The sequence below is a fragment of the Aulonocara stuartgranti genome (genome assembly GCF_965226115.1).
Source record: "Aulonocara stuartgranti genome assembly, chromosome: 7".
Taxonomy (NCBI): Eukaryota; Metazoa; Chordata; class Actinopteri; order Cichliformes; family Cichlidae; genus Aulonocara; species Aulonocara stuartgranti.
The window spans coordinates 20,858,510-20,886,000 of record NC_138945.1 but is presented as its reverse complement, the minus strand read 5'-3'; the positions used below and the strand labels follow the sequence as shown (position 1 = coordinate 20,886,000).

Below are 27,491 nucleotides of genomic sequence, written 5' to 3'. Positions count from 1 at the left end.
GTCTTTCCTCCTTGGCACATGTGTCAACACACACCTGAATGCTCCAGACCAGCAAACTACTACAACTTGTGTTTTCATAGAAGGGCTCACACTTGCTGATGATCAATTGCAATTGATTAGCCGCACTTGGCAGCTACTTAACCTCTTAAGTCCTATGTGTGTACTTCATTTTTCATGTACTATTTCTATAACTAGAACTTCTGCTAAACAAGTGACAATACAATGTAGCATACTATGTGTTGTTGTTCATATGGGGTGTATTTAGCTAATTCTAAGACCTGGTAACAATCAGCTTATTTTTATTATGTTTCTATACAGAAAACATTCCTTAGAATTGAAAGACAAGAGGTGTGCTTTATTTTTACACTGAAAAAATAAAATAAAAAGTCAAGAGTGTGCAATTCTCCAGAAAGGATCACTATAATTTCTCTGCTGAAGCCACTTTATCATAATGTGCTGTTTAGTTACAGTATTTGTGTTTAAATACTGCCTAAAGGTCAGGTCAATTCTGGGTGTTGAGGTTATGGAAATATCATTATCTTGATTTAACACCCAAAACATCTGCAGGGGATTAAAGAGAAATTGCTTTTTAACCTTGATAAAAGTTCTTCTATTTCCTGAATCTAACCACATGCAGCCACCACAGCATCTGCAGTAAAAGTAATCTAATTTATGCAGATTAATATCGTCTGCAACCAGTTTCTCAGAAAGTCCAGTGTGTTGAATAAATGCTGCGATTCACTGTCATAATTCACACTTGATTCTTTAAAAGTATTCCAGGAAGTATTTAAGATACTTCATGTCTCTGTTTACGGTATAGCTGTAAACAGAGACTTTTTATACGTGAATTTTAGAGGCACACAAAAAAAGGAGATACTGAATGTGGGGGGAAGGAGACTGGACGGCTTGTTCTGGCCCAGCCAATATGTCTCTTGCAGAAGGCGGTGTGTTGGTGTGGAGGGATTCCCATTCCTCTGAAGTCTGGCACTCGGTATCTGGTTACTCCTGCAGGTCTGATGATTACCCTCCACTCAAATTCCACAGCCCTCATTTACTCCAATCCACACAGGAATCTTGCAAAGTCAGCTTTACACACAGAACAAAGACACACATAAACACAAGGACCAACAACCCCGACGGCTCTCCAGTCCAATTTTAAACCAACTTTTAACTCAAAACATTCAAATATAATTACTTTTATGACCCCTTCTCTCATCCCCGTTTCCCCTTCCAGTTGTCTCCGTCACAAATTCTCTCAAGAAATGCAACACACAACACAAGAACGCAACAGTCTGGATAATGACTTCGACTGTGGGTGAGGTTTGTGTTGCCACTGCAGTGCTAACCTGGTTGTAAAATGCCATAATACTGCAATCCACATGTAGCCGTTTGTCACCTCGCACCAAACTGTAAGCAGAGCAGCAGCAATGTGGCGGTTTAGCCCTCGACCTTGTCTGCTCCCCTCCTGCTGCAAGGAATGCGGTCGCAGACAGCCGACGAGACACCGACTCAGCTGCGCGTATACCCACAGTTCCGTGTTGCTGCCACAGGACTTGGTGTTCTTTCAGAGAGACCACTTGATTTAAGACATCAGTGTTTGTGTGTTAGTGTGTGAAAAGGTCACACACTCCCTGCAGGACGTGCCTTCACCTTTGTATTTGGCAGTCATCTTGTCGCCAAACACTGCTTCCTTCCTTTTGAAAATAAATTTCCCATTGCTTTATTAAAGTCAGGTCTCTGTCAGGTAGTGTGACATCACAGTGTTGGCCTGTGGGAGAAAGGTCCAAATGGAAAGAGGACAGTGCAATTCATAATCAAGAGGCAAGCTTAGGGAATGTCTCTGCTTGGTTAACGTAATTGAAAAAGGAAAGGAATACGATATTGTAGTGATCTCAAGCTTGTCCCACGGTGATATTGCGCAGATGAATTATTTCTCATAGGTTATGTTTCGAGTGTTCACTGGCATTTCTCTTGATTTATCTTGGTAATAATAAGCGCACAGCATTCAATACAAATGGGAGAGAAAGGGCATCAGAGAGAGGGATGTATGTGATGATTTAATGTTATGGCCATGTAGAGGGTATAATGTATAAAACAGGGGAATCTATGGAAGAATACAGAAATCCAAACAATCTTTATTTCGCAAAACCATCGCTAAAAGCAGACCTGCTGAGCATTTTGTACTCAAAAGGCAGATTCTGGGCGGAGTGTCACTTAGAAAGATATTAAGACGATGATTCACACAGCTGGGGAAAACAATTTAAATTGTGTTATCATTTTTGTTGTTTGCCAGTTTGATCTCTGGCAATTGCATGGCTTTTGCAGGTCTGCACTTTAAAGTCAATTTCATTTAGCGCTCTGCTCTGCCAGAAAGACGTTGCAGCTGCTTAAGTAAATGAAATCAGATACGGTGTGAGGCTTGCAATATTTGTGAAAAGCCAACAGACAGTTGAAGACGAGTCATCCTGTTTCTTTCGTCATTAAGCCTGTGATGCCTAAATCTGAAACGGCACCGGTTTTCACAGTATACCAGCTGGTTTTTGTTTTAGTTGTTCTCCATAATGTAGTACTTTGTGTTTAAGTTTTACAATGTATGCCCTAGAACACAAATCCCTATTTTTTGGTGCTTCTTTTCTCCATTTTCCAGTCATTAAAAGAATAGTTAGAACAGAAACATATTAATTAATTGAGAAAATAATATGTTAACTGCAAATCAAGGTAACAGCTAGCTACAGCCCTGTCTCAATGCAAATCTGGTGCTAATAACTTCCTAAAAATGATTGATTTTTATCTGCAATAACTGTGCAGTGATACAGAAAGAACATTTCTACTTGTGTGTGGTACAAATGTTTAACCTCCTAGGACCTGGCGTCCACATATGTGGACATCACATTTTGGGTTATTTAGACCAAAATACTCAATTTTGCTCTACAAGGGCCTGATATCCACTTACATTATACTGGTACTGTTCTATCAAAATTTTAAACGCATATCCTCATATGTGGCTCTTATTTTTCTTAAAAACAAAAATAAGGTAAAAAAATAAATAAATCTGGTAATTCTTTGTTTTTACATTCATCGGGCCCCAATCAGCCCAAATATCAAAGAGAAATTAAAAATGCATACTGTGGAAGAGTTCGGGTCTTAGGAAGTTAAAAATGAAAATGTGCTTACTGTTATCATTTTGAGGTATAACTCAGTTCCGTCTTTATTAGGTACACATGCTTGACTCCTTCTGACTCCGTCTGAGCTGGTCTGAATAGTTCAGAAACTGCCGATACTGGGATTTTCCCACAAAACCGTCTCTAGGGTTTACAGAGAATTGTATGAAAAAGAGGAACTATCTAGTAAGTGGCAGTTATCCTGGCGAAAATGTCTTGTTGATGTCAGACAGTTTCAAATGAAAGACAACAGCAACTCAGATAATCACTTATTATACCCAAGGTATGCAGAAGAGCATCTCTGAATGCACAACACAGTGGGCAACAGCAGAAGACCACATCAGGCGCCACTCCATTCAGCAAAGAACAGGAAACTGAGGCTATGATTCACACGACTCACCCAAACTGAACAACAGAAGGCGGTTTTGTCCGGTGGTCTTGATTTCTGCTGCAACATTCAGTTGTTTGGGTGAGAATTTGGGATAAACGATATCAAAGCACAGATCAACAGTTTTGGGCTGCTGGTTGTGGTGTAATGGATCTTTGCACACTTTAGGCCCCGTAATACCAACTGACTATCTTTTAAATGTCACATCCTACCCTGGTATTGTTGCTGACAACCTGTAAGAACAACCACAGTGTACAAATCTTCTTATGGCTATTTACAGCAGGATAATGGAGCATGTCACAAAGCTCAAAATTTGTTTCTTGAATGAAAATAAGTTCAGCTGTGAAGACAAATGAGGATCCAACTTGAGAACTTACGATGTTTAATAGTCTACATTGTGTACATTGTGCTTTTCTCTCAGCTACATTGGTGTGAGGTGAGGTGATTTCTGTGCTGTCCTTTGTCGTAACTGCGTTTTGCCATTTAAAAGACAGAGTTTCAAAACCTTCCCTCAGAAACCTTCAAGAGATCCTGCTTTTGTGTATTCCTGTGCTCTACATGCAGGCATATGTGACTGCACAGTCAAACAGAGGACGCAAGTAAGCACTGGTTTAGAAACTCACAAATTCCAATTACAGCCAGTTTGTCTGTAAGAACCAGATCAATGTTGGCTCAAAATTCATCACACTAAAGTGCTGTGCTCAAAACATTTTTCTAATTACAATCGGGGAGCTGTGTTCCTGCTAATGTCAGCTAATTTTAGTTACAGTAATAGCGAAGTCTTTTAATTTACTGCACTTCAGTGTTCACTGACCACCCAGAAAGATTTCATAGCGAGAGAGCATGCTATTTACATGTAACAGGGCTTCAGTGTGCATGTGTGTTTGCATGCCTTTCAGCCCATCTGTACTTGTGTTTGTTTTTTGTGTTTTCTTTAGTACGTGCAGGTCAGGAAAGACAAGAGGGCGGCCATACTGGGGTTAAAGCAGCATATGAAAGCCAGAACTGACTGTCATCTTCTTTAAACCCCCTATTGAACTCCCAGCATGTAAACATGGCTAAACTGTGCACGCCCCACCACCTCCGTCACCCCCAATCCCAAGCCCTGGGCCCCCCTTGGGGCACAGGCCGTCTTATCTCCCCACCAGGGAAGATAAGACTGGCACTGGGCTTTGTGCTTCTCCCCCACAAGCAGGCACATGTGCACAAATATATGACAGCATATACACACGAGCACAAACACAGGCAGAGGTGAGCAAATAGCATGCGACACACGCCAGGCAAATGCAAGGACAAAGCATGCAGGAACTATTCATCCATAAATACTGCACACCAGCATTTATACGGTGTCACATGACTCATATTCAAGAAATAATTGGCTTAACAATCCAGAGGATGTCTGCATATGATTGAGTGCTAGATTCTGATTTGAAAAATAATCCTTGACACAAAAAGGTCAGGGTATAGTCACACACCTGCAACAGAACAATGCAGCCACCCCTAACCCCACCTATGGAAGCGCCAACCAGGGGCGCATTATTTTCAGCGTGTTGGAAGTGCTCCTTTCAGATTGTCCTCCATGGTGACACAAATGCACCATGTAATTTCAGGGTTTTATTGATTTCTCTTCCTGAGGTCTTCTCCTAATCGCTACACCTTGACCTCAGCAGGAAATGTCATGAGGTCAAGGAAAGATGCAACAAAGAATGTATAAGGGAAAAGATAAATGTGGTGCTCGGTTTACTTTATAATGTAACAGTGGATTTTGTTGACTTGGCTCACATGAAACAGAACGACTGGCGATCCAGTGTAACTGCCAATTAATTAAAGCTTTGTGGCAAAAATGAACAGAATTTATATTAATCCTAAACACTAGCAAAATAGCAATAGTTAAACTGAGGGCACAACTAATGCAAACTGAACCATGATAAACAACGTTGATATAGGTATATATATATATATATATATATATATATATATATATATATATATATATATATATATATATATATATATATATATATATGTTAGGTAAGGTAATTGCTTCATAATAAACTAATTTTATTACAGCAGCATACAGTTCATAGTTCACTCGTGGGTTTTACAAGCCTGTAGATGAAGGTTTAAAACATATGAAGGGATTGTGGCAAGAAATAGAAACATTACCATGCAAGTGATTATCACCACCTGTCAGTTATGTTGATTTTCTTTAAATGGCAGTTGTGAAATACAGAGCGGTATTATCTCACCTCCTTTTACAAGGAGTATCCATTGCGTGTCCTACACTAAAGGAGGTTATAAAGGAAGCACTTGGTATTTTAATTTGAATTGGCCAGCTGTCATTATGAAGCTACTTCCAGGTCAGTTAGGAACCTTCTTAAGCAATAAACAACTATTGGACCTGCAACCCTGGTGAGTGAGGAGGCAGCTTCAATTAAAAAAAAACAAAAACTAATTTACAATTTACTTCAGCTTGCAACAACTATCGCCTTTGTGACAGAGCAGAACTTCAAGCTATAAATCACCCAGATCAATGGGATTCACTCAGCTGTTGAGAAGCAGGTAGACGAAGTAATACATGCACAAGGACAGAAAAAAACTGAAGGACAGGAGGCCCACATATAGCACATGTCACAAATATGGATACTGACTGAATTAGCTGCTAACCCAGTGGTTCAATAGCAATAGAAGAAAGACACTGCCAAAGGTGGCGAGAATCCAGAAGAATAGAGGTACTATTGGTTGAGATAGTGAAGTGACCCTGATAGAAAAATATTATAACTTGCCACCATGGCTGTAACCAAGGTCACCAATGTCTGAACTTTGTTTTTCTAATACAACACTGTATAAATTGTCCCAACACCACTTGTGACGCTCTGGATGGTTTTTACTTTACTCTATGGGAATTGGCCTGCAGTACGTGTGTTTAAGAGATTTGGTTGATGCATGACTATTGGTTTGTTTAGGTATGAGCAGTGAATCAGGGGCACAGCAGGGCCAGAGCCATTCAGTAAGTACCTTTTTTCCTTGTGACATTTTAATTTCATGTGAAAGAATTATTTTGTATTTTTAGATTTCGTTTTATTTCATTTTTTTATACTCACAGTTCACCATCACACAGGTGCTCCTGCAAAATAGGGAATCTCTGCAGGTGCTACACCTTTAAAATATGATGCATTAAGTGAAAAAATTCTGGATTTCACTCATTTCTAGAAATGAGTGAAGAGAAGAAAGACAGAAAGCCTTCTTTCTCTCCTTTTCTTTTCATCCTGCCAGCAAGCCTTAAATGCAAAATTCCCCCAGCAGAGTTTACAAGATGTTCAAAAAGCAGAATAAAGCACCAATAAAGCCATTTGGGGGGGGGGGGACGAGAGACTATGTTTTTTACTCACCTGCGGTGTTACGTTGTTACACAAAATACTGCATTAATTGTTGATTGTTGATACATTATGTTACTTAAGAGTACTCTCTGGACAAACTAATTTGTTACCCTAGTCATTACATTACTGTTGTTTTATTCAGAAGCTTTGTAAGTTAATTACTTGTTAACAATAAAAACCCACAGTCCATTCAGTCCCACACAGTGACACCAATGCCCATCCTAATGAACACACACACACACACACACACACACACACACACACACACACACACACAAGTTTCCTTTTAGTGTTTAAATATAAACACAAAGCTAAATTGAAAAACCAGTCCAAAGAAACTTCAGAGTTACTGCCACTGTAATTCTACTGTGCAAACATGTACGGATAGAAATGGAGGCTACGTTACTACAGGCTACCTGTGTTACCTATTGAAGTTCAGTGTCTGGCTCCTGGGCTGGGGTTGGCATACACTCAGGGTTCTTTGCTGTGTGTGCAGGCACTTGCAAAGCACAGACATTGTGCTAGGAGTATTGTTTCTGTCCTAATGCAGTTTGCACTTTAACACTAGGCTCTTGTTCTTTGGTGCAATGGAAATAAAAGCAAAGTCCATATCGACACTCCTCAAAAGTTATAGACCACTCTACCAACTTCCTCCTTCCTGAAATTAGCTCATTGTAGTGGAAGTGCACAGGAAGAAATAGACATGCTTGACTTTTTAAATTTTTATCATTATTATTATTATTTCTATCCACCCATCTGGCAGATATCTGAAGAACTTAAGTAACATAAGAAATGCCATAACTGCAATGGGATTACTGAACTCAGTATAATAATGTGGTACATTTCTGCATTACCAAAATATTTAATGGCAGTAACATGCCATTCCCAACGCTGCTTACCTGATGCTGATAGCCACTTCTTCTTGTGGCTGGAGCTTAAGTGGTCAGTATCCAGGTGATAGTCTTGTCCCATGGTGACTTTGGGGAACTTTGTTTACAGAAGTATCCAGCCATAGCAAACAGTTAGTCTAGCTAAAACATGATATTTGATGTTATTCATACCATTGGAAGTCTAAGGAGCTTAACCCTGGAAATTTGGCTAATGGCAAACTAGTAAGCTAACACAACGGGCGGTTTTTTAAAACGTTTGCTACACCACATTTTGATGTGCTAAAGGTAAATAAATTGGTACAAGGCGTGACCGGCTGTTTCTTAGTTCACTTCGGACTTACTTCAGCTAGCATTAACCACTGACAGTTTCACAGTAGCATAACTGTCATTTGACAGTCAAAAGGTATATTGTATATTAACGCCAAATTTTTATCAATAAATGCTACTCGTTTGCTCAACTGGGATTAGCTGCCATTTACTGCATCATACCACTAGGGGCACCGCTTCACCAATTCCACTAATTTATAATACAACACCTCATTCTCAAAAAGAGCTAGAAAAAAGTCTTTATTATTGTATTTATTTGGCTGAATATTCTTTCCTTAGAAGATGTTGAAGGCAGCGTTTTTGCTGTTTTTTCCTAAAACAGACTCATTTAAACATACTGAGTCAAATACTGTGGAACTAAAGCACTCGTGTTTTTCCTAGAAGCGATTCACACAAACAGCTTACTTTAGCTGTGTACGTGTACATGCTGACGAGAGATTCTGGAGAAAACTGCAATACTTTTAATGGAATTATTGAATCGGGGTCACCCTGTCTGGAGAAGTCATGGGTCATGGATATAAGGACACACAACCACACACAGCTCCGAGCCGCTTTAGCTGTATTAGCAGGGTTGGGGATTATTGTTTCGAAGGACACACACAACACACACACAGATAGCCATGAGATTTAAGGGTCCCATCATGTGGAAATAGATTTTGATTTAAGTGATTGTCTCTGTGTGAAGGTTTCTTTGTGGGTTTTGAAGGAGATACAAAGATATAAAGTTGTGTAGGTGTTGAGCACAGTCTTTAATAAGAAAGAATATAAATATGCATCCATCCTTGTGTTTCAGCCACAATCACTTGCTGATATATCTTTTTCAATGTGGCTTTATGTTTGTGATTCTTAGTCTTATGGTGTAGTATATCACTAGCAAAAAATTTGCATTTTTCAGTCTTTTTCTTTTTTAAAGGTTCAAATAGACAAGCAAAATGCAGCAATAAGAAACATATAAGCACATAAATTCCCCACTAATTATGCTGGACAAGATCTATTTGAAAGGTCTGATATTTCAGACACTTCTAAAGGGTTTCATCAAATAAGGAGGACATGAAGAAAAACATACAGACATCTTTCTGTCTCCACTGCAAAGTTGCTATCAGTAAATATGATTTTTGTCTCTGGTATTCTCTATGAAATGCCATGTGTTCTTTAGCAGAGTGCAGGATGGGGTGGTTAGAGGGGATTGGATGGCGTGGAAAGTGGGTCTTGTGAATGTAGGTCTTTGAAACAGTGTGTGTGTGGGTAAAGCAGGCTTACAGTAGTAATCCTCTTCACAGACACCCATCTGACTAGCAACAGGACGGGACCCAGACAGACACACACTCATGCCTCACGCATATACGTGTTTGTTAGAAGGAAATCTGTTTTGGTTTGCCCTGTTTTGAGAAATAGGCTGTTAATGTGCCAACATCTCCAAGTGCATGCTCGATACACCCCTCTGATATCTGGAGATGTCTAAGTGAAGTTGTAATCTTCCAGTAAAGTTTTAATTTCCTTAGGTGTGGCACCAAATTCTTCTGCGATTGTTTTAATGCTGCATTCTTTTTGTTTTTATCAGCCCTTTAAATAAAGTTGCGCCTCCAGGAAACCGGACCCTCTGTTGACTTTATTGGTTCCTGAAGTTTGTCATTAGGGCTTCCTGGCTGTGATGTCATCAGTTTCTTAATGACAGAGAGGAAGAGGGACATTCATCCCCCAAATAACGCAGGAAAAACAGACAATTTTAAAAGGCATAATGAGCCCGTTGGAGCACGGACAGTGAGCTATGGCTCTGTCACTGTCTGACTCATTTCGTCTGGGGAGGGAAATGCTTTTAAGATCCGTGGCACAACATCAAAGTCCCTCAGTAATATAAAGTTAAGCCACTGTTGACTTTGGGTGTAATGAAGACCGAATCAAATTAGATGGGTTTTAAAGAATTGACATGTGGATCCATTCAAATAATCTTATTTGAATTATGCACTGAAAGGAAACATGGATGAATGAATGAGACCACCACAACTCCAAAGTAAGACCGGACAAGAAATATTATTTGTATTTGTTTTTTTATTATTATTTTGGCATTTCTTTGTTTTGCATTTATATTAAGCAAAGTGCATCTTATTTTTTTTCTCATCAACACATTGCACAATACATAAATAATGATGCATATAAAACGTCTTCATATTTACAATTAATAATATATTTATATATAACATAAAATACATTTTTTTCGCTTCTTTAATTAAATCCTAGTCATTTATTAAACAAAAGTCCCGTCAGAATTTTAGACTTTCTTCTTCTTTTAAATCCTTTTTTTTTTCCCGTGGAGAGAAGGGAAAAAAAAAAAAAAACAAGGAACGTGGGTGTAGTCCGTTTGTGAGGGCTGTTGAAGAAGAGGGGGAAGGCTGCTGCTGCTGGTGCTATCGGGTGTTAAAGATGACTTCCAGCCAGCATGGGCAACTACTGATGAACTGTCTGGTGTAGCACTGTCCCCAGCCTTTCACAAAGCTTATCTGCACTGTGAAGCCTGTGCGAGGCTGCTGCGTGAACTCGTGATCGTTGGGCCTCTGCAAGCTGCCGGCCTTGTCATAGTCAAAAGCTTTAATGGAAAATCCAGGGAACACCTTGTGCACCAGTAGCGTGCGCGAGTCCGGGTTATCCAGTGTGGCCGACTTAATGAAGATGGGATAGCAGCTGCGGTTGTAGACCCACACCCCGTCCGGCTCGCGCGTCAGCTGGATACCATAGCCGATCTTGGCCCGCACCATCTGCACCAGCGGGGACTTGTTTTCGGAGCAGAGCTGGCCCAGGCAGAAGCCGTTCCCCTGAGGTAGATCATAGAAGATGTCCAGAGAGGGTTCCTGGACCGAGTAGAGGCGCCCGACACGAGTCTTCTCCTCCCAGTATGCCACCACGCACCAGTGGGCCCGCTCGCCAGACTCCTGCAATGCCAGGGAATCTGAAAGGAGAAAAGAGTCAAGAGAAGGAGAGGGTTAGATTCGAGAAAACACAATGACACTGAAACATTAGGCAATAAAATACTCGAAAGGAGAGGAGAGTAAAGAGACATAAAACCAGAAAAGAACAGTGTTTTATAAACATGCCAGCTAGTAAAAGTAGATCAAGAGGTGAAGAAAAAGTCAACTATGTCGAGGAAAAACACTCCCAAAACGTATTAAAACGTTACTACTTCAGAACAGTTTCTTCCTCATTCCTTGTTTGGGAAATGGGGAATTTGCTTTTGTCAAGAGCCAAAGCTAAACTGTCATCCTCGATTTCTGCCACACAGGAAAACCATGTTGGAATTCCTGGACTTCAGACAAGAAAAGCAACTCTGAGACACTGGCAGGCAAGCGTCCACACGCAGTACAATATTTATCTAGGCATTAAATGCTTATCTTCTGTCTGGCTCGCTGTATTTTTGTTGCGGCGTGGCCAACAATGTGCTGACGTCAACCGACTGTCCGATCGTCTCCCCGTCTCTCTCTCGATGGCAACGAGCTTCCCCCCACTGGAGGAAATGATAGGAAACCGTCTTCGAATTTATGCGTGACGGAGATTAACCTGAGCTAAAACCGTGTTTAGCTGACGAGCAAGGCGGGCTGTTAACTCTCAAAAACCTCCCAGTTGTCTGAATCGTTGACAAGCTAGGCCTCTGCAGTCTAAAGTTTCTCTTGAGCGTAAAAAAAAGTGTAGCGTTGGCCACGCTCCAGTTTCCAAACTCCCCCCCTCCACCACCCTTTAGAGTGCCTCCTGCGCCATGCCTCGCGCCCCCTCGCCACCCTCCCAACCCTTCATATCTCTATTCCACAGAAATCTGGCTCCCAGCTACTCCCAGAGAGAAGAGTGGGAGCCAGTCAGGCGCAAGGGAAATAGAGGGAGACAGAGAAGAGAGGGCGAGAGGAAAAGAAAGAGGGGGTGGGCAGGGGAGGGAAGGCTTTTCACATATTTTGACTGTTACTTTTGCAACTTTGCTTCCTCTTGTGGTTTTTTTAGGAGCCTCCTGCGCCTTTTGGGGGGGGGGGTCATCGTATAATCGCCTCAACTTCTATCTAATTGTTCGGCCATCTTTTATACTTTCCGTCTTCCTCACACACACACACACACACACACACACACACACACACACACACACACACACACACATTTACAAAATGAGACATGCAAAGGTTAAAAAACTGTTTGCAAAGGGAAACAGATATGAAAAAAATGGACAGAGCCCCTCTCAGTGGCAACCATCCTTCCCATTCAACTCCACAGCCACCCCCCCTCTTTCTTTAATCTGGCAGCGGCTGTGAATGTAACCGGTAATTTGGAAGGTCCCGTCTGAGAAAAACTGCAACATTAATGTGGCAGGATCTGTGCTGGCCCAAGCCGACTTACCCCAGCCTGTCATTAGCCTTCATTAGAGGAGAAAAAAAAAAAAAGGGGGAGACAAAGACAACACCGGGGGAAGAGACAGAAACAGGAGGAGAGAGAAGGGAGCACCAAAAAAAAAAGGAGCATGCCTTCCATAAAACAAGAGCGGCTGAGCTCTTTGAAGTTGGTCTGAGCCGAGCCTCGGGGAGTTTATCGTAAATCCATCCTCGTGGGGTGCTGGGGGAAACTAAGTACCTAGCTCTCTACCTCAGGCCAAACTGGAGGAAACGAAAGGTTCATCTTTGAGATAAGAGACAGAAAGTGTCATCTGTATCTCAGGCCGGTGTCACACAGTCTTGCACGTACAGGGGCTGATGGGCAAAGAGGACCGAGTGGACTGGACTTTCTTAACAGCTGACAGCGGGCCTGCTGGCAGAGCTCACCTGTGGGGCCCTTGTGTGTTTGTTATTGCTGAGAGAGACAGGGCCTGGCGTCAGAGGTCATTAGAGCGGCTGCCTGTCTGAGCCTGTCATTGCAGCCTGAAAACACCCTGCTATTCAGGACTACATTAACTGCTTTTCACCCCCACCCTCTCCTTCCCCCATCTCCCTAGTCATCCTCCCCTCTCAGAAGCTCGCTCAGACTGCAGGTAAGCGAGAACCGCAGAGGAGAAAAGAGATGAAAGGATAAAACGTACGCAAGGCAGACAAACGGAAAGGGAACTTATAATAGACAGGCCAGGTAGCAAAGCAGCACGGAAAGTAGGATTCAAATCCTTTTATAGCTTAAAGCTGCACCACTGTATTTTTAAAAGAACACTACAAGTGCCGTCGTGCTGGACAGTTAAGTTAAGGCCTGATCCAAGCTCTAATAAACAGTGCATGCCACTCATAATCCAGCTCAAATGGCCCTCGCAGGTAAACAAACACCAACTTTCACTGTTCACCAAAGCAGCAGAGCCGAAACCAGCCAAGATCCTTAGGGTGCCGCCTCAGGAAGAGTATGTTCGCAGGTTGTCCTGACAGCAGATGAGCTTACACCTCATACTGATGAACATTAAATGAACAGACACATACACATATATTAATAGAGGTGAAAGACACACTCTTTATCTGTGGGCCCCCATATCGATGCGCTTTGAGCGTGAGGTGAGACTCAATTTAAACTGATTTCAATTTTTAACACATTTTTTGCGAGGTGTCTGCCAGTCTGCCTCCTCGCGTTACCGTCTGACACTATTTCAGGTGCGTCTGGTGTAGGTGCGTGCGAAGCTGTGCTGTCAGAGCGCCTGTCCTAGCGTGTTTCCATCAGATACGGTCTCTGAAATGCTCCGAAGGCTGTCTTATTCTCTCGTCTGTGCATCCGTCTGCCCGTCCAAGTCTTAGCCCCGGCCTACCCCCACCTGCTCGTCTGCACCCTGTCCTTTCAGGCTACTCCATCACTGGAGATAAGCTGGCTAGCTAGCAACCCTCAGGCCATCTGTCACCCCAGCCCTTTATGTTCTGCCCCTGTCTGCTGCTCTGTCCCATGGGGTCCACATGTAACCCCCCACCCCTCTATCCCCAAATAGAAAAACAGTTTTCATGCTAGTTTACTAAGAAGAATGCCAAAATGATGCTGCAGGATGTATGGGCTAACGTGACTACTGGTTATGAGCAAATCAGCATATTTCTAGCTGTATTTTTTTTCTTCATTTTTGGTATTTAATGCACCATCAGCTTGGAGATAAGTCCGCTGCAGCATATGAGGAAATTATAAATACATGTTGTTAAATAAACATCCCATGCAGAGCAGCATTTTTAGCACATAATAGCAGATTTGGCAAATGGTCAGGGTGTTAGCTCCCCTGTGGCTTTTAATGGTCCCCAGGCTTAAAGAGCGGACGCCACGCTAGCTGAGACAATTGGACTGAGTTTGAAGGGAGGAGGGGTGGAGTGGGGGTGGCAGACTAGGTGCTTCTCTTACACAGTCTGCAAAGGTTAATCATTACCTCTGTCTGACTCCACACACACACACACACACACACACACACACACACACACACACACACACACACACACACACACACACACACACACAAAAAGTTGTTTCTATTCATAGAAGTCAGCACTGTCACAGAATTACACATTAACGCCATCATGGACACACACACAAAAAACCCTCCAACCTTCTGTTCTGAACTATACTTTCAACATCTGCAAATAGTGAGGAGGCTCCTGAGAACCGTCTCGCATCGATCCCTGAGAGCTATGTGTGTGTGTGTGTGTTTGTGCTTGTCTCAACTCAGACGTGTAATGACCCTGTCGTCATCACACACACACAGAGTGCAGCTGAAAACAGGAATGAGGAAGACATAAAGGATACAACACCACTGGGGTGGGGGAAAGGGCCCTTCACGGTGCCTTATTTTCCAAGTCAACACCCTCTCTCAAGCAGGGGGAAAGTCTATCCCAGAGGTCAAGGGTCAACCTTGAGGCATTCCTTTTGCTCTCTCTGCCATGACGTATATGCTCAACCCTGTGTGTTTGTGTGTGTGTGCGCCTGAAAGCCTGGCATTTCTCACTCTGTATTCACAAAGAAATGTAGTCTCATTGATTTTAGTGTAATCAACAGCAAACTTTCCGCCTTCTCACAACTACTACTGGCTGATCAGCTCACTTTTTTCACCGCAAAAATGAAATGAAACAGCTTTTATTTGTCACTAGCAGGTTGCCCTGCAGCGAGATGGAACCCCCCCCCCGACAGAAATGTCAGCTGTTCTGCGTGTTACCGTTGTCTCACATTAGCACAGACCACAGATTATAGACAGTATACAGTCTGGCTGGTGTTTCTCAAGTGCTGAAAGACAACGACCAAGTCTACACTTGTTTGTGATTGATTACTTGTTGTGCAGCAGAGCATGCAGCCATTAACAAAAAAAAAGCCATTAACTTGGGCTAAATTATGTTATTTATCAACTCAATTGCACTGTTTCTTCAAAGAATACAAACTCAAGCTAAAAACAAAGAACGCGAAAGAAGATGAGAAAATGAAAATCCTGCAAGTCACCTGCATTACCCACAATGCATCTTGACAGTTCTTGGTAAGTCCACACTGATGCTACGTCAAGTGATATAAGCCATTTATAGAAGTGTCATGGGGGGGGGGGGTGCAAATGTGCAAAAATGACTAATACGGCCATCTTCACCGTGCATCAAGCAGTGAAACTACTTTTACTGCTTTAAGTGTCCCATTGTGTCTGTCGAATGCCACCATTTGCAAATTGAGAGTGAAGAAGAAGAAATGATGCACCAAAAGGCAGAGTAGGAGAAAAAGAAAGAAAGAAAAGAAGACAACTGAAAGGCGGTGGGTTTAGTAGCAGACAGAGGAAGTGGTGCTTCAGAGTGGCAGGTTGGGTACGATGCAAAGTCTTACTCCCCGCCCCCTAGCTCAGGAAACATAAATAAGCCCCGATGGCAGGAAAACCACCAAGGGGAGTGGCACGGTTTCGCTATCACCAGATCTGACTCCTTGCAGAAACACAGATAGAGAGAATGAGTTGCAGACACGCCATCTCTAACATGAACCATCCAGCCACAACGGAGGGGGGAGAGAGATAAGGAGAAGAAATGTTGCATGTCCCCCCCCCCCCCAAATGTCTCCATCTATGGTATAATTTTCTCTTGAGTGGACGTTCCTGCCGTAATTACACGATCCGCATGTCTTGAAGTCGCTCAGGCGTGGTGTTCTCCGCGGCTTGTGACAAAACACAGGGCCATTTCGTAATGAAACGGGGCGGCCGGCGGCTTCCATCTGGATCCACATTATCACTAAATTGCAGCACAATACTTTTTTCCACTCAAGGACACCCTTGTTTCCGTGTTACACCTCCTCCCTGCTCCTGCTGAGTTATTATTCCAACACTTCATCAAGCTGACCCCAACACACACACACAGCCACTCCCTGCAGCCCAGATTTCCCAGGGTGACAGGACAAATAAACACCAGCTAGTTGGCTACAAGGTGCCAGGCAGACTGCAGTGATGTCATCGGCTCACTTTTTGCAAACGCACAGGTCGAGAGATTACCCGCAGGATCTGTATCTAAGGAGCCATTTATACACACAGACACAGACAGATGGACAGACAATAACCTGCATTGTTGTGGCACAGAAAAACCAAAAAACACACCGTGGGAACTAAACAGCTAGCAGAGCCAGTTGCATGTGATCAGAGGTTTTTGTTGCATTCTTACTCTGTTATTAATCGTCATACACCTCTACGCGTCTGCGAGCGAGCATGCATGTGCGTGCGCTTTTGTGTGTGTGGGTGAGGGTGGTTGTGCCAATGCTCAGGATAGAGATGTGGCTGCCGACGGGGTTTGGGCCTGTCACCAAGATGAAGAGAGGCAGAGCGAGAGGGAGAGACAAATACACACCCCTCCACTCTGAGTACACAAAAGACAAACCGACTACATGAATGAGCAGGCGGGAGGGTGGAGACGGCAGTACTTTGTGTCACACTAGAAATTTCACACACACACACACACACACACACACACACACACACACACACGCAGGTTTACAGGCATGTGTCTCCACTTATTTCCATTCCTGTTTTTATCCAGTTAAAGACGGCTTCTATCCCTTCCTTCCTCTTTCCACTTCGCACGCTCTGCCTCTCTCTTTCTTTCCCTCGCCTCCCTCCTTCATTCATATCTTCATACATTGAGGTAATGTCAAAATCCACTTCCACAGAGTGACTGCAAACCAAAACAATGTTCATCTTGTTCTGGGCTTCCCTCCAGCTTTGGCTCATGGCCAAATCTGCATGGGCCTCTTTTCAATCAACGGGCTCAGCAAAGGTAGGTAAATGTTTTCAACTGCAAGCGATGCTGCGAGAGGACAGGGAGCGTGTGAAGCTTCGCAAAAACTAGACACGCTTTCCTCTTCTTCCCCTTCTCTTTCCACCCCCCACCCCGCACCTCTCTATCCTCTGCTGTCTGTGTGCGCTGTTTTTTCGATTTGTGCAGCATAATGACACAGGGTGGGGAACAGAGGACAGCCAAAACCAAAATTAAGTCCCTTGCCAAGAGGCGGTTTGGCTGCCGCGCAAGGAGAGGAAGTGGGGAGTAATGAGAGATCCTGGCCCGGCACGGGGCGGCCCAGCTCTGCTCGGCTCAACTCGTTGGCTAACGCACAGCCTCCAAAATTACAGAGAAGAGAGCGAGGAGCCGGCCACCTCTCTCTCTGCCTCTCTCCCTCTCCACCCAAAGCCGCCATCTTCTTTCCCTCTCCATTCCTTCCTCTTACTGTTCAGGCAAAGGAGAAATTTAAAAGAAGAAGAAGATCTAACCAAAAAGGAATGAAGGTACAACCAAAACAGAAACCCTGTTACGGTCAGAAAAGTGCGAATTCGCTCTACCGTAATGGGTGCCGCACGCGTTTCTCTCATGGTTTAAGGAAAACAAATTTTCAGTTACTCTCTCTCTCTCTCCCTCCTTCGGTGCACTCCACTGTTTGTTTTCCGTCAAGATGAGGCCTCAGCTGCCTCCCTGTCCGCTCGCCTTTTCCTCAAAGACATGAGGTCATATCCTGCGCAGCCCTTTCCTCTCCCTGCTAACCCAAACAAGGCAGGAATGCTGAGGGAGACTGAGGGTGCTCTGTTTCTGAGCTGAGCTCCTAATTGCTGGAGGTTCTTTTGCAAAAAAAAAAAAAAAAAGTAAGATGCCGTCTTAGGTATTTAATACTTCATACCAAACATACAGGCCTTATCTCGCCCTCGGTTTGCACCAAAAATGGGCCGTTTCTCTGGGACCTTCAGCATGACAGCAGAACTAGTTTGATTTAATGAGCCAAGGTGCCAGGACTAAATTTAATCTCTGATGAAGGTTAAACTTCCAGCCGATTCACTGGATGACTAATTGACTGACTACAGGGCTGGCCGACTGTCTGTCGAGTGAGGTGACTGGTTGGTGGTATAAGAATACAACTGGACCTAAATTTAACCTGCACTGGGAGGAAGCGCCTGTGTGACAGTCGGCCATGCGCCAGGGCTCACACCAAGTCATTCTATCTGCCCGCCTGTGTGTATGTGTGAAAAACTGTATGTGTGTGCGTGTGTGCATGCGTACATGTCACCACAGCAAGACAGGATCCTGTTACACATAGGCACTCCGGGTCAGTCCCCAATGGCACCAACAGGCATGCCACCGACACACAAACAACACTATACATCCCAGAGAGTGGGAACATCAACAGTGGTGGCCGGTAACTTGACTTTAAAGAAGGCTTTAACAATAAAGTGCAGAAAGCCGACAGTTAATGTCTGATCCGGACTTCCATATCTTCAAATTCACAAGTCACGAATCCAAAAACTCACAACCAACAACATATTGCAAGCCACTTTAAACTTAACAAAATGAATGATTGGCAATGTGAATGCTACCTGATCTGCTCATAAACTCAACTGAATGCACTATATGGCTTTTAACGAGTTACTTAACACCCTACAGATTCATAACTCAGAGTCCAGCACCCTCTTAACCCTGGCCTGCTCTCCATTTCAAAATCTCTCTTTTTGATCTCTGTCTTCTGTTCTTGGTTCAATCCAAACCCCTGATCCAAGCCCTCACTCCCAGCTCAAACAGAGATCAGCACCCCGACACCCAGCTCCAGGCCTCCAGCCATCGACCCCTCCTCCTCTCCTTTTCCCTCCTCTCTACTCTGTTTCAAGCTGATGACGTGAGCCAGCGAGAGGAGCTTTGGAGCTGGTAGCCTGGCAGGCAGCCTAGTTTGCATTTGCGCTTGTCGCTGTCACAGCTCACTTAACTCCTTCCTGCCTGGATGGCTTTTCCTGCAGAGAAAGAGCCTCCTCTTTCCCGACTCTGATGTCCTTTGGTCAAGCTTGTGCTCTCGCCTCAGGTGCAGTTGCGCATTAGATCTACAGCTTGAGCCTTCTCCTACAGACAACGAACACTTAATTACTGCATTATAACGCCAAAGCAGAGAAGAAGTGGCACAGCTCTTGCTCACTCCCAAGTCTTTCCCACTCTCCTTCCCTGAGAGCCGCCCTCCTCTCCCTCTCTGTAAATATGTCTGGAGAAGAACATAAAAAGGGCAGAGTGAGTGAATTAGAAGGTCAGCAGCGGGCCTCTGGGAGAGCCATGTTTCTTTTGTCAGAGCCCCAGAGGGAGGGAGCAAAGAGGGAAGCAGGGAATGAAGGAAGGGAGGGAGTGAGAGGACGAATGGATTAGCCATTTTTTTTCTTGGCTTGCCAGGGAAATCATGAGGGCAGAGCACTGGAGCCACCCCGCCTGGCCTTTTCTAATGCTTTTTACTGAGGAGACACATTCACTGAAACGCTGCCATGTCACCCTCGCCAGGAAAGAAAACAGGGGTAGGAGGAGGGGTGGCATGTATACTTCACTGAGGGAGGGGAAAAAGAAAGGGAGGGGAGTACGGGGAGTACGAGGAGGCCTGTTAAGACTCCACTTCTTGGGTTTCACCGCTTGAACTGGGCCTAAAATGTGTCTTTAGTTAATGCACACTGGGCCTACTTTAGTGTCCATCTGATGGTCTGGCAGAGGAGGCGGAGGAGAGTAGAGACTGATTTTTAGGTTCTCTGTTCCTCTAACACACACACAGGCAGACAAGCAGGCTAACCCCACCACTAAACAAAGGAGGGGGCTGGAACGGGCAGCGAACACCAACTGACATAAAACAGGCTTTAAAGGCCCGGTAATGAGAACCATCTGAGGCCAAGGAAAGCAGAGAAAAGCACAGAGCAATCTCAAGGCAAGCGGCGAACAAACTCTTTCTCTCTCGCGAACACCCATCTTAGTCTGGAGCCTGCGGATGGGGGGCAACGGGCAGGGAAGGCGGCGCTGCCAGAGGGAGATTATGCGGGAAATGCCGAAGAAGCTCGAAATACATCCTGCCAGGGAGGTTGAAGAAAGAAAGACGCCTGTGTCTCACTCTTATCCCCACAGAGCCCGGAGGAGGATCTAACAAATACGTCCCCTGTACGCGCAAACACACCCAAACAAACACTCATGTCTGTCGAAGCCAGCTCTTTTTGCTCACATTTTTCCTCCCTCAATACCACACACACAGAACATATTCTTCTCCAAACAACGCTTGAGCGTGTTTGTCTTCCATAACAACACAACACGGAAAGGGGATGAGAGGGAACGGGGAAGGAAAAGGAGAAGAGTGGAGCGTTGTTCAAAGAGCCAGGAGGGAGGAATTTATGTGGATGTGGGAGAAATACGCCGCCCTCCTTCAACGGCTTTTTTTATTACAGAGGGGAAGCAGGGGCCCCCACAATCACCGCCTCCATCATCGCAAGTATGGAGGGAATACGTGTGGTTGTTGGGAAGAATCAATAGAAGAGGAAAAGGAAGACATAAGTGGAATGGATTGGGAGAAAAAGAGCAGAAAAATGGGTAATAGTAGGAATATTTACCTGAAAGCCCCACAGGGGCCGAGTAAGTCGTTCCTCCAGTTTCACTGGATGAAGGTCCAGAGTCTGGAGAATCTAATGGAGAAAGAGAAGAGTTTGAATCAGTGTGTGTGCATTTACATGGCAGTGAGAGGAGACAGCACAGCAGCAGCTGCGAGGCCGTCAATCACTCTGGTGAAATCAATGCCTAATGAAGATGCTGACGACGAAGCTCGCACCCTCACACATACGCACAGGAGACTTACAGCGGAGCGCTTCTCACACCCCTGATAATCCCCCATAATCCACTGCTTCAGGAGGAACGTTAGCCCGGCTTCCCCTGCACAGACGAGCTGCTGATCCGAAAAGAGGTGTATTCTTTCTGCTAACGACTGAGCGGAGGGTTCAATCTGGGCACGATAAACCCCGCTCAATAACCCAACATTACACGACCGCTCTGGGTCTGAGTAGACCGGGCTTGTGTAAAAGATCTGAATGTCAAACCGACATCGGAGTCTTCACGCCGAAAAGCAAACAGAGCTGTCAAAGATGCAAAAACAAGCCTCGAAATCATTTAGTGGGCTCAAAAAAGGCTCAAAAAAAGTTGCTTATTCTAAATGTTCTTCATGGTGAACCAGCAGATGCGCGCAATAGAGAGAAAACTAGACCCGCTCTCTCCTTCGCTTTGCATTTGAATGCTAAACTCCCACTAAGACTTGTAATGTAGACTAGTTTCAACACGACACCTGAATGGAGCTTCAACAAAACCACAGCATGTGCTGGGCGAGGGCTAGGACCAATGCAGACTGCTGCTGGTAGCTTGGGATTTATTAATGATATATTCCTTTTGCGTCAACAATGCTCACCACCACAGTATGGAGCGGTGGTCAGCGCCACTCTCACTGAAGTGTAAGGTCAGTGAAGTTTTCCCAACTCCAAAGCACCCGCTCTGACTGCTCAACAAGGCGCCAAAAGGCGTTATATTTATTTGCACCTACAGAAGTAATCCACGTATGGCAAGGAGTGCTATTGTGTTTCTGCTGAAAGCAGCTGACAGAGCCAACCAGAGCGGTTTCACTGCTCCCTTCCCACCCCGGCCCGTCCAAACGCAGCCCATGCTGCTGCGGTCACGGTAACGAGATGCACGGACGGGCATAACCCGAGCCTGCCTCGCTTTCACCGGCTGCCAATGGCCTTGCCCTGGTCTCCCGGGCAACAGTTCACAGCTGACCACAGGGCTGAGGTGGGGGGGCATCAGAGAGAAGGAACTAAACAGTGTGTGATTTATATTCCCCAGAGCTGAAACAAGGTAGCGTTTTATGTCTGGCCTACTTTCATATTGACCGCCACTGCTGGAGTGGGCAGGCACCATGACACGCATACACCCCCCCCCCCCCCCCCCCCAACCCACCCACCCACTTCCTGCTTGCTGGAATCATAAAACCATCATCATAAAATTCATGGCCCTTCCGCTCCGTGCAAATTATTTAGCAACGTCCAATCGCCCTCCATGCAGATTTCTCTGAATGTCATGAGGATTTACCACATCCTCAGATAAACCAAACACACAGAGAATTCTACAGAAAACTGTAATAACGTCCAGATACATGAACCAGCTGATGACTGACAGTTCCCTGAGGCGGTAGGGAAAAACCCCTGGCTTTTTTTTGTTTTTACTTTTTTGCATGATAAGCTTATTTGTCCCGTGTGCATACAAGTGTGTGTGTGCACTCTCCACCACGCTGCAGTGTTTTATTAATACTTCTTTCACCTACTCTGCCAATAAGGAGACGCGCAGACAGACACGGGTCGTCTCCAAGTAACCACAACCGCAGCTACGCGGGCTTAACGCAACCGAACGAGGAAAGAGAGCAGCAGGTACGCTCCGCAGAGGCGTGAAACTGACACATCTGCTTGCACGCACACACTTTCTGTGGGTTTTTCTTTTCTTTTTTTTTTTTTTTTTTTGGGGGGGGGATTTAATTCCCATTCAGGCTGGTATGAGTTGTATAATCATTTCCTTTGTGTGTATCCAGCCTTCTTTTCCTATTTACATTCTTGTTTCCTTTCATCAGGGTAAAGTCTCCAACTGAACTCGTACGGAGACGCCACTGCAACTCCACAGGGCAGACTTCACATCAGCTGAGTGTTAAGCACTGAGGACTGAGCTGCGGCTTTTTTGTTTTGTTTTGTTTTTTTCTTTCCAACACTTTAGATCAACCCTACTTATATTTAACTTTTTGAAAAACGCTCTTTAAGGACAACATCACTGCTAAAGAGGTGATGACAAAGACGGAGGGAAGGAGGAGGGGGGCTTTGAAGAACCGCAGCTGCAGCTGCAATGACTTCCTATTGTTTCCACTCACTCAAAGCCACTTTCTCCTCTTCTCCTGACTAACTGGCTGGCTGGTCGCCTAACTGGTCATTGTTTAACTCCTGCACTTGTAGACAGCAAGATGATGAGCAAATGAGCAAAAAAACAACACAAAACACAGAGGACGGGATGGGAAATTATGTAGATCTCACACTATTCTAGCTACAGTGTGAAGTTTAACACACTGAAAACTGACTTTGCCTTGTTTGACATAACTTGATGCCACTTTCCTGAACAGAGGAAGAGAATGACAGCAGAAGCCATGTGTGGAGCGAAGTGCACAATTAACATGGTTGCAACAGTTACGCTTTAGATGTGGAAGAAATTACAACAAAGCCTCTCTTCTGTTCTGCAAGACATCAAACCGGGAAATGGGGACAGTGACACCCCCAGCTATACACACACAGACACACACTAGAGACACACAAGCCCTCACCCTCATTCTGTTGATTAATTCAGCTGATAAAGACTGGCTGGCTCCAGAGACGCCGCTGTCTGTCTGTTTCTCCCTGCGCTGCGATTCACAAGAGATAGACGAACACACAAACAACCCCCCCCCCCTTTAGCCGCACACACACACACAGGAACACACAGGCTGCCCCCGGTGATGTGCCAGTCAGTCAGTCTATAGCTGGTGTCTCAACTTTGTACTGCCTTGCCCTGGCTGTCAGCCATGCTGGAAATGGCTAGCCAGTCAGCCAGACGTGCCACTCCACTACTATCATAAATCACAACATAACATGGAGCCATTTCCTACACACACACGCACTGGAGAGGCACATACAACACAAACATTCATAAATGCAACATAGCCTTTTAGATGGAAATGTTATGCAAAAACAAATGCGCTTCTGGCAATAACATGAATGCATATATTTATGCATGAATAGCAAGCTCACCTGGTGGTTTAAGATAGTCCATGGGATAGCGGGAATATGGTGGAGGAGGAGACTCTGTATGGAGAAAAAAAATGAGTACATGAGGAAAAAAAAGGGAAAACAAGGGAGAGATCGAAACTTTATGATAAGATTTGTCATTTTTCAGGGGGGAAAGATTTGTGTCTGTCAGCTCCGCCTGGAGAGGCAGGCTGAGAGGCCGGCTGGGCGGCTATTGCCTTTCATTGGCAGGCAGATAAACAGGGGGGGGGCCGCCTGGCGCCAGAAGGGCCACTATCAGCGTCTAGGACAAACTGAGATACGGGCCTCTTTTGGCCCGGGACGCCAAGCAAACGCGCGCACTCAATCGAGCGAGCGCGTGCACGCCCATACACACAGAGACCCTGGAAAAACTTCACCGTGGAAAGACTGGAAGACTGTAAAGCCCTGTGCACTTCGGAAATGCCATCTATGAAAGGTTTAAATAGCAGAAAGGCTTTGTTGTTGTTTGGAAAGCGCATATTTGAAGTGCCAAAAATAAAATAAAGCATGTTCTTTATGTTTGGATACGTTAGGATACATGTTACCGTTTTTACAACACGGCCAATCAATCAATTATTATTTTAGTCAAATGACATGCCAAACTCGGATTTAATGGCGCCACACTTCCGAAAAGATGGGAAGGTGTTGGGGGGGAGGGGGGGGGGGGGTCTCAGCACGCTAGTTTGACCTTATGGAAACTCAACACAACTGTGCCAACAGAGGTGATGTCATTTGAATTAGGCTAATTAGCTCTTTAGGTAATTCTGACATGATGTCACAGCATCTGAACTTGAACTTGCTCTGAAATAAGGCCAGAGAATTCAAAATACTTGCTGCCAATAAACAGATAAATAAACAAACGTGTCTATTTTCATAAAAATCCAACTCACCGAGTTCACAGAGCCTGCTCATGTGGTGGGGATTGCAGCAAACAAGCTCTGGGTTGATTTTCCCGTAGGATTCACAGCAAGACAGCCTCTTCAACTCCGAGGAATGCCTGAGGTCCGGCCACCTGAACACTTTGTAGAGCAGCATGGGGAGAGAGTAAGACTGTTGACCCACTTTGGCGTCCACTTTGCTGGACAGGAGCAAGCAGGGGCTGCGGGCACCCCCTTTGGACTCCACTGCCTGCAAAAGCACCTCCAATTGTTTCTCTTTGATCTTTTTCAGTATCGAGTGGGTCAACGCCTTCAATTCAGCCTCCGACCCTGCGTTGGACTTGGCCACCTTTGTCGTTTTGCCCATGCAGCAGCCCCCGGAGCCATGCGTCCCTCTATCCGCTTCCCCGTCGCCCTCCACGGGCGCACGGCTCCTCCAGAGTCGCCGGACGAGCCCCGATCGTTTGGTCCTAAACATGCGGGACGAAAAGAGGGTTTCCCGGCTAAAAAACGAGCATTGTGTCCGCAAATCATGAAGATTCCGGGATCCGAGTCCAGGCGGTGATAAGCAGCCTGAGAAAAGACGGTGGAAAAACTGTGGTCTGGACAAGCAGAGGAAATCTGTAGCATACGCCAGTCTCTTTCGCCGTCTTCTGCAAACCAGATCACCAAAAAAAGCAGACAGGGTTCACGGGACAGTTAACTTTTCCTCCGGGGATAAGTCACCATCACCTTCGGGAATTTAAGACTTGTGTCTGATGACGAAAACCTAGCAGAATGTGATCGTTAAAGCGAATGGGGGAGCAACCCTGCTGCGCGGAGCCTAAATGTGTTACAATTTTCACTTGGTGATGTGCAACCCAGAGCAGTGAGCTGACCCCTTAAAAATTCTCCAGGCAGCTTTTTCAGCAAATAAACACTGCCTTAGAAAAAAAGAACGAAAAAAGCTTTCTGCCAGTTCGCAGTAGCTTTAATGGAAATTACAGAACGTGGGGCCTAATTAAGCCTAAAATGTTATGGCAATTATCCCATGAAAACCGAAGCTCGCTGCCGTGTCTTCAAGAGCATTAATCCACAAAAATCCGTGATCCAAACTGCACAGAGTGCGGTTCTCCACCGGGCATGCGGAGGCTTTATTTATTTATTTGTTTGTTTATCCGCTATCGTCCAAATATGCCAATCGTCTGCAGAGGATGTGGTCTGCCCGGGTTGAGATGAGCCAGGGAGCAAAAATCCAGGTCTGAATCTCTCACCCAAGTTGAGTTGCGTTTCTAAAGCCCGGAGAGAGAGAGAACACTCGTCCAGCAGCCGAGCGTTTCGACCTGTTTCAACACACAGGCGAACCTTTTTCTTTTTTTTCTGAGCGTTAAAATAATCCCAAGCTCGTATCTCACGCGAAGTTTCCGTGGAAGAGAGAGCGAGCCGCCGACTGCGATCTCGAGGGGGAGTATGAGGCTGTCTGTAAATGAGGCGGATGGTTTGGGTGCCCTTGCTCCGTCTCCAGTCTCCAGTGCGCATTGACGCGCCCGGTCACGTGTGTGTCTAGACACCCTGTCGCTTAAAAGAAATGTGATTGTGTGTTGCGCAAACAACAGATCAAGCAGAGCCTGCGGCGCACTCACACACACACACACACACAAAACCTTTGAAAGGAGGAAAGTTTGGGGGCAAAAAGTTGCCAGAAGGGTAAAGTTGAGAAACTGTGACATGATATAAAGTCTTACAAGAAATTTCTCTCGTCACTGTTTAATGCTGAATAATTGACAGAGCGATAGTGACGTAAATTTGGCCCCTTAGTGTCATATAAACGTTTTTTTTTTTAAGTTTACTTGATGATTGTAAACTCAAATGTCCTTTTCGAGCTCCAACCACGTCTAATAGCTCTGTTATCTCAGCTTTACTAACACTGGCTTCATATTAAAGCAGCTCTGTTGCTGATGTGTGCGTGTGTGTCATTTAAGCTAGAAACACTCTGATTTCCACCTTTTTCTTCTGGTAATATAACATTTGTGCATTTGTCATCATGATTACTCAGGATGGTTTGGCTTGGGAGGGGGCTGCGTGGGATAGTCCCAAGGGCGACACTTCAACCACTCACCGGATATGTCGGGTCGTAGATGGAGCTGGTTCGGATTAGGGATTTTTTTTAACGTATAAAAAATGTGCCTGAAAGACTTAACACAAGGAGAGAGAGAGAGAGAGAGAGAGAGAGAGCGAGAGCGAGAGAGAGAGGCCAGTATGTCCCAAGTCAGACGGGAGCGCGCTGCTGCCGCCCTCTGGACGTTTGGTTTCCAGGTGGGACGAGCATCACCAGTTTTCTGCCTTTTAATCATCAACACGGCGGTTTCCACCCTCTTTTATTCATCCAGCGCTCCTGCCCATCACTTTCCCGACTTGCCTGACAACAGATGGG

General features: G+C 44.9%; 1 protein-coding gene across 1 annotated transcript; it reads right to left on the bottom strand.

The window, feature by feature from the left end:
- Positions 1 to 10,177: 10,177 nt before the first annotated feature.
- Positions 10,178 to 26,662, bottom strand: smad7 (SMAD family member 7). The gene is made up of 4 exons (XM_082542725.1): positions 25,091 to 26,662; positions 24,183 to 24,236; positions 20,934 to 21,005; positions 10,178 to 11,090 (listed from the first exon to the last, which is right to left on the bottom strand). Exons 1-4 carry the CDS (start codon positions 25,554 to 25,556, stop codon positions 10,552 to 10,554), a joined length of 1,131 nt encoding a protein of 376 aa, XP_082398851.1. The 5' UTR covers positions 25,557 to 26,662; the 3' UTR covers positions 10,178 to 10,551.
- Between the last annotated feature and the right edge of the window lie 829 nt (positions 26,663 to 27,491).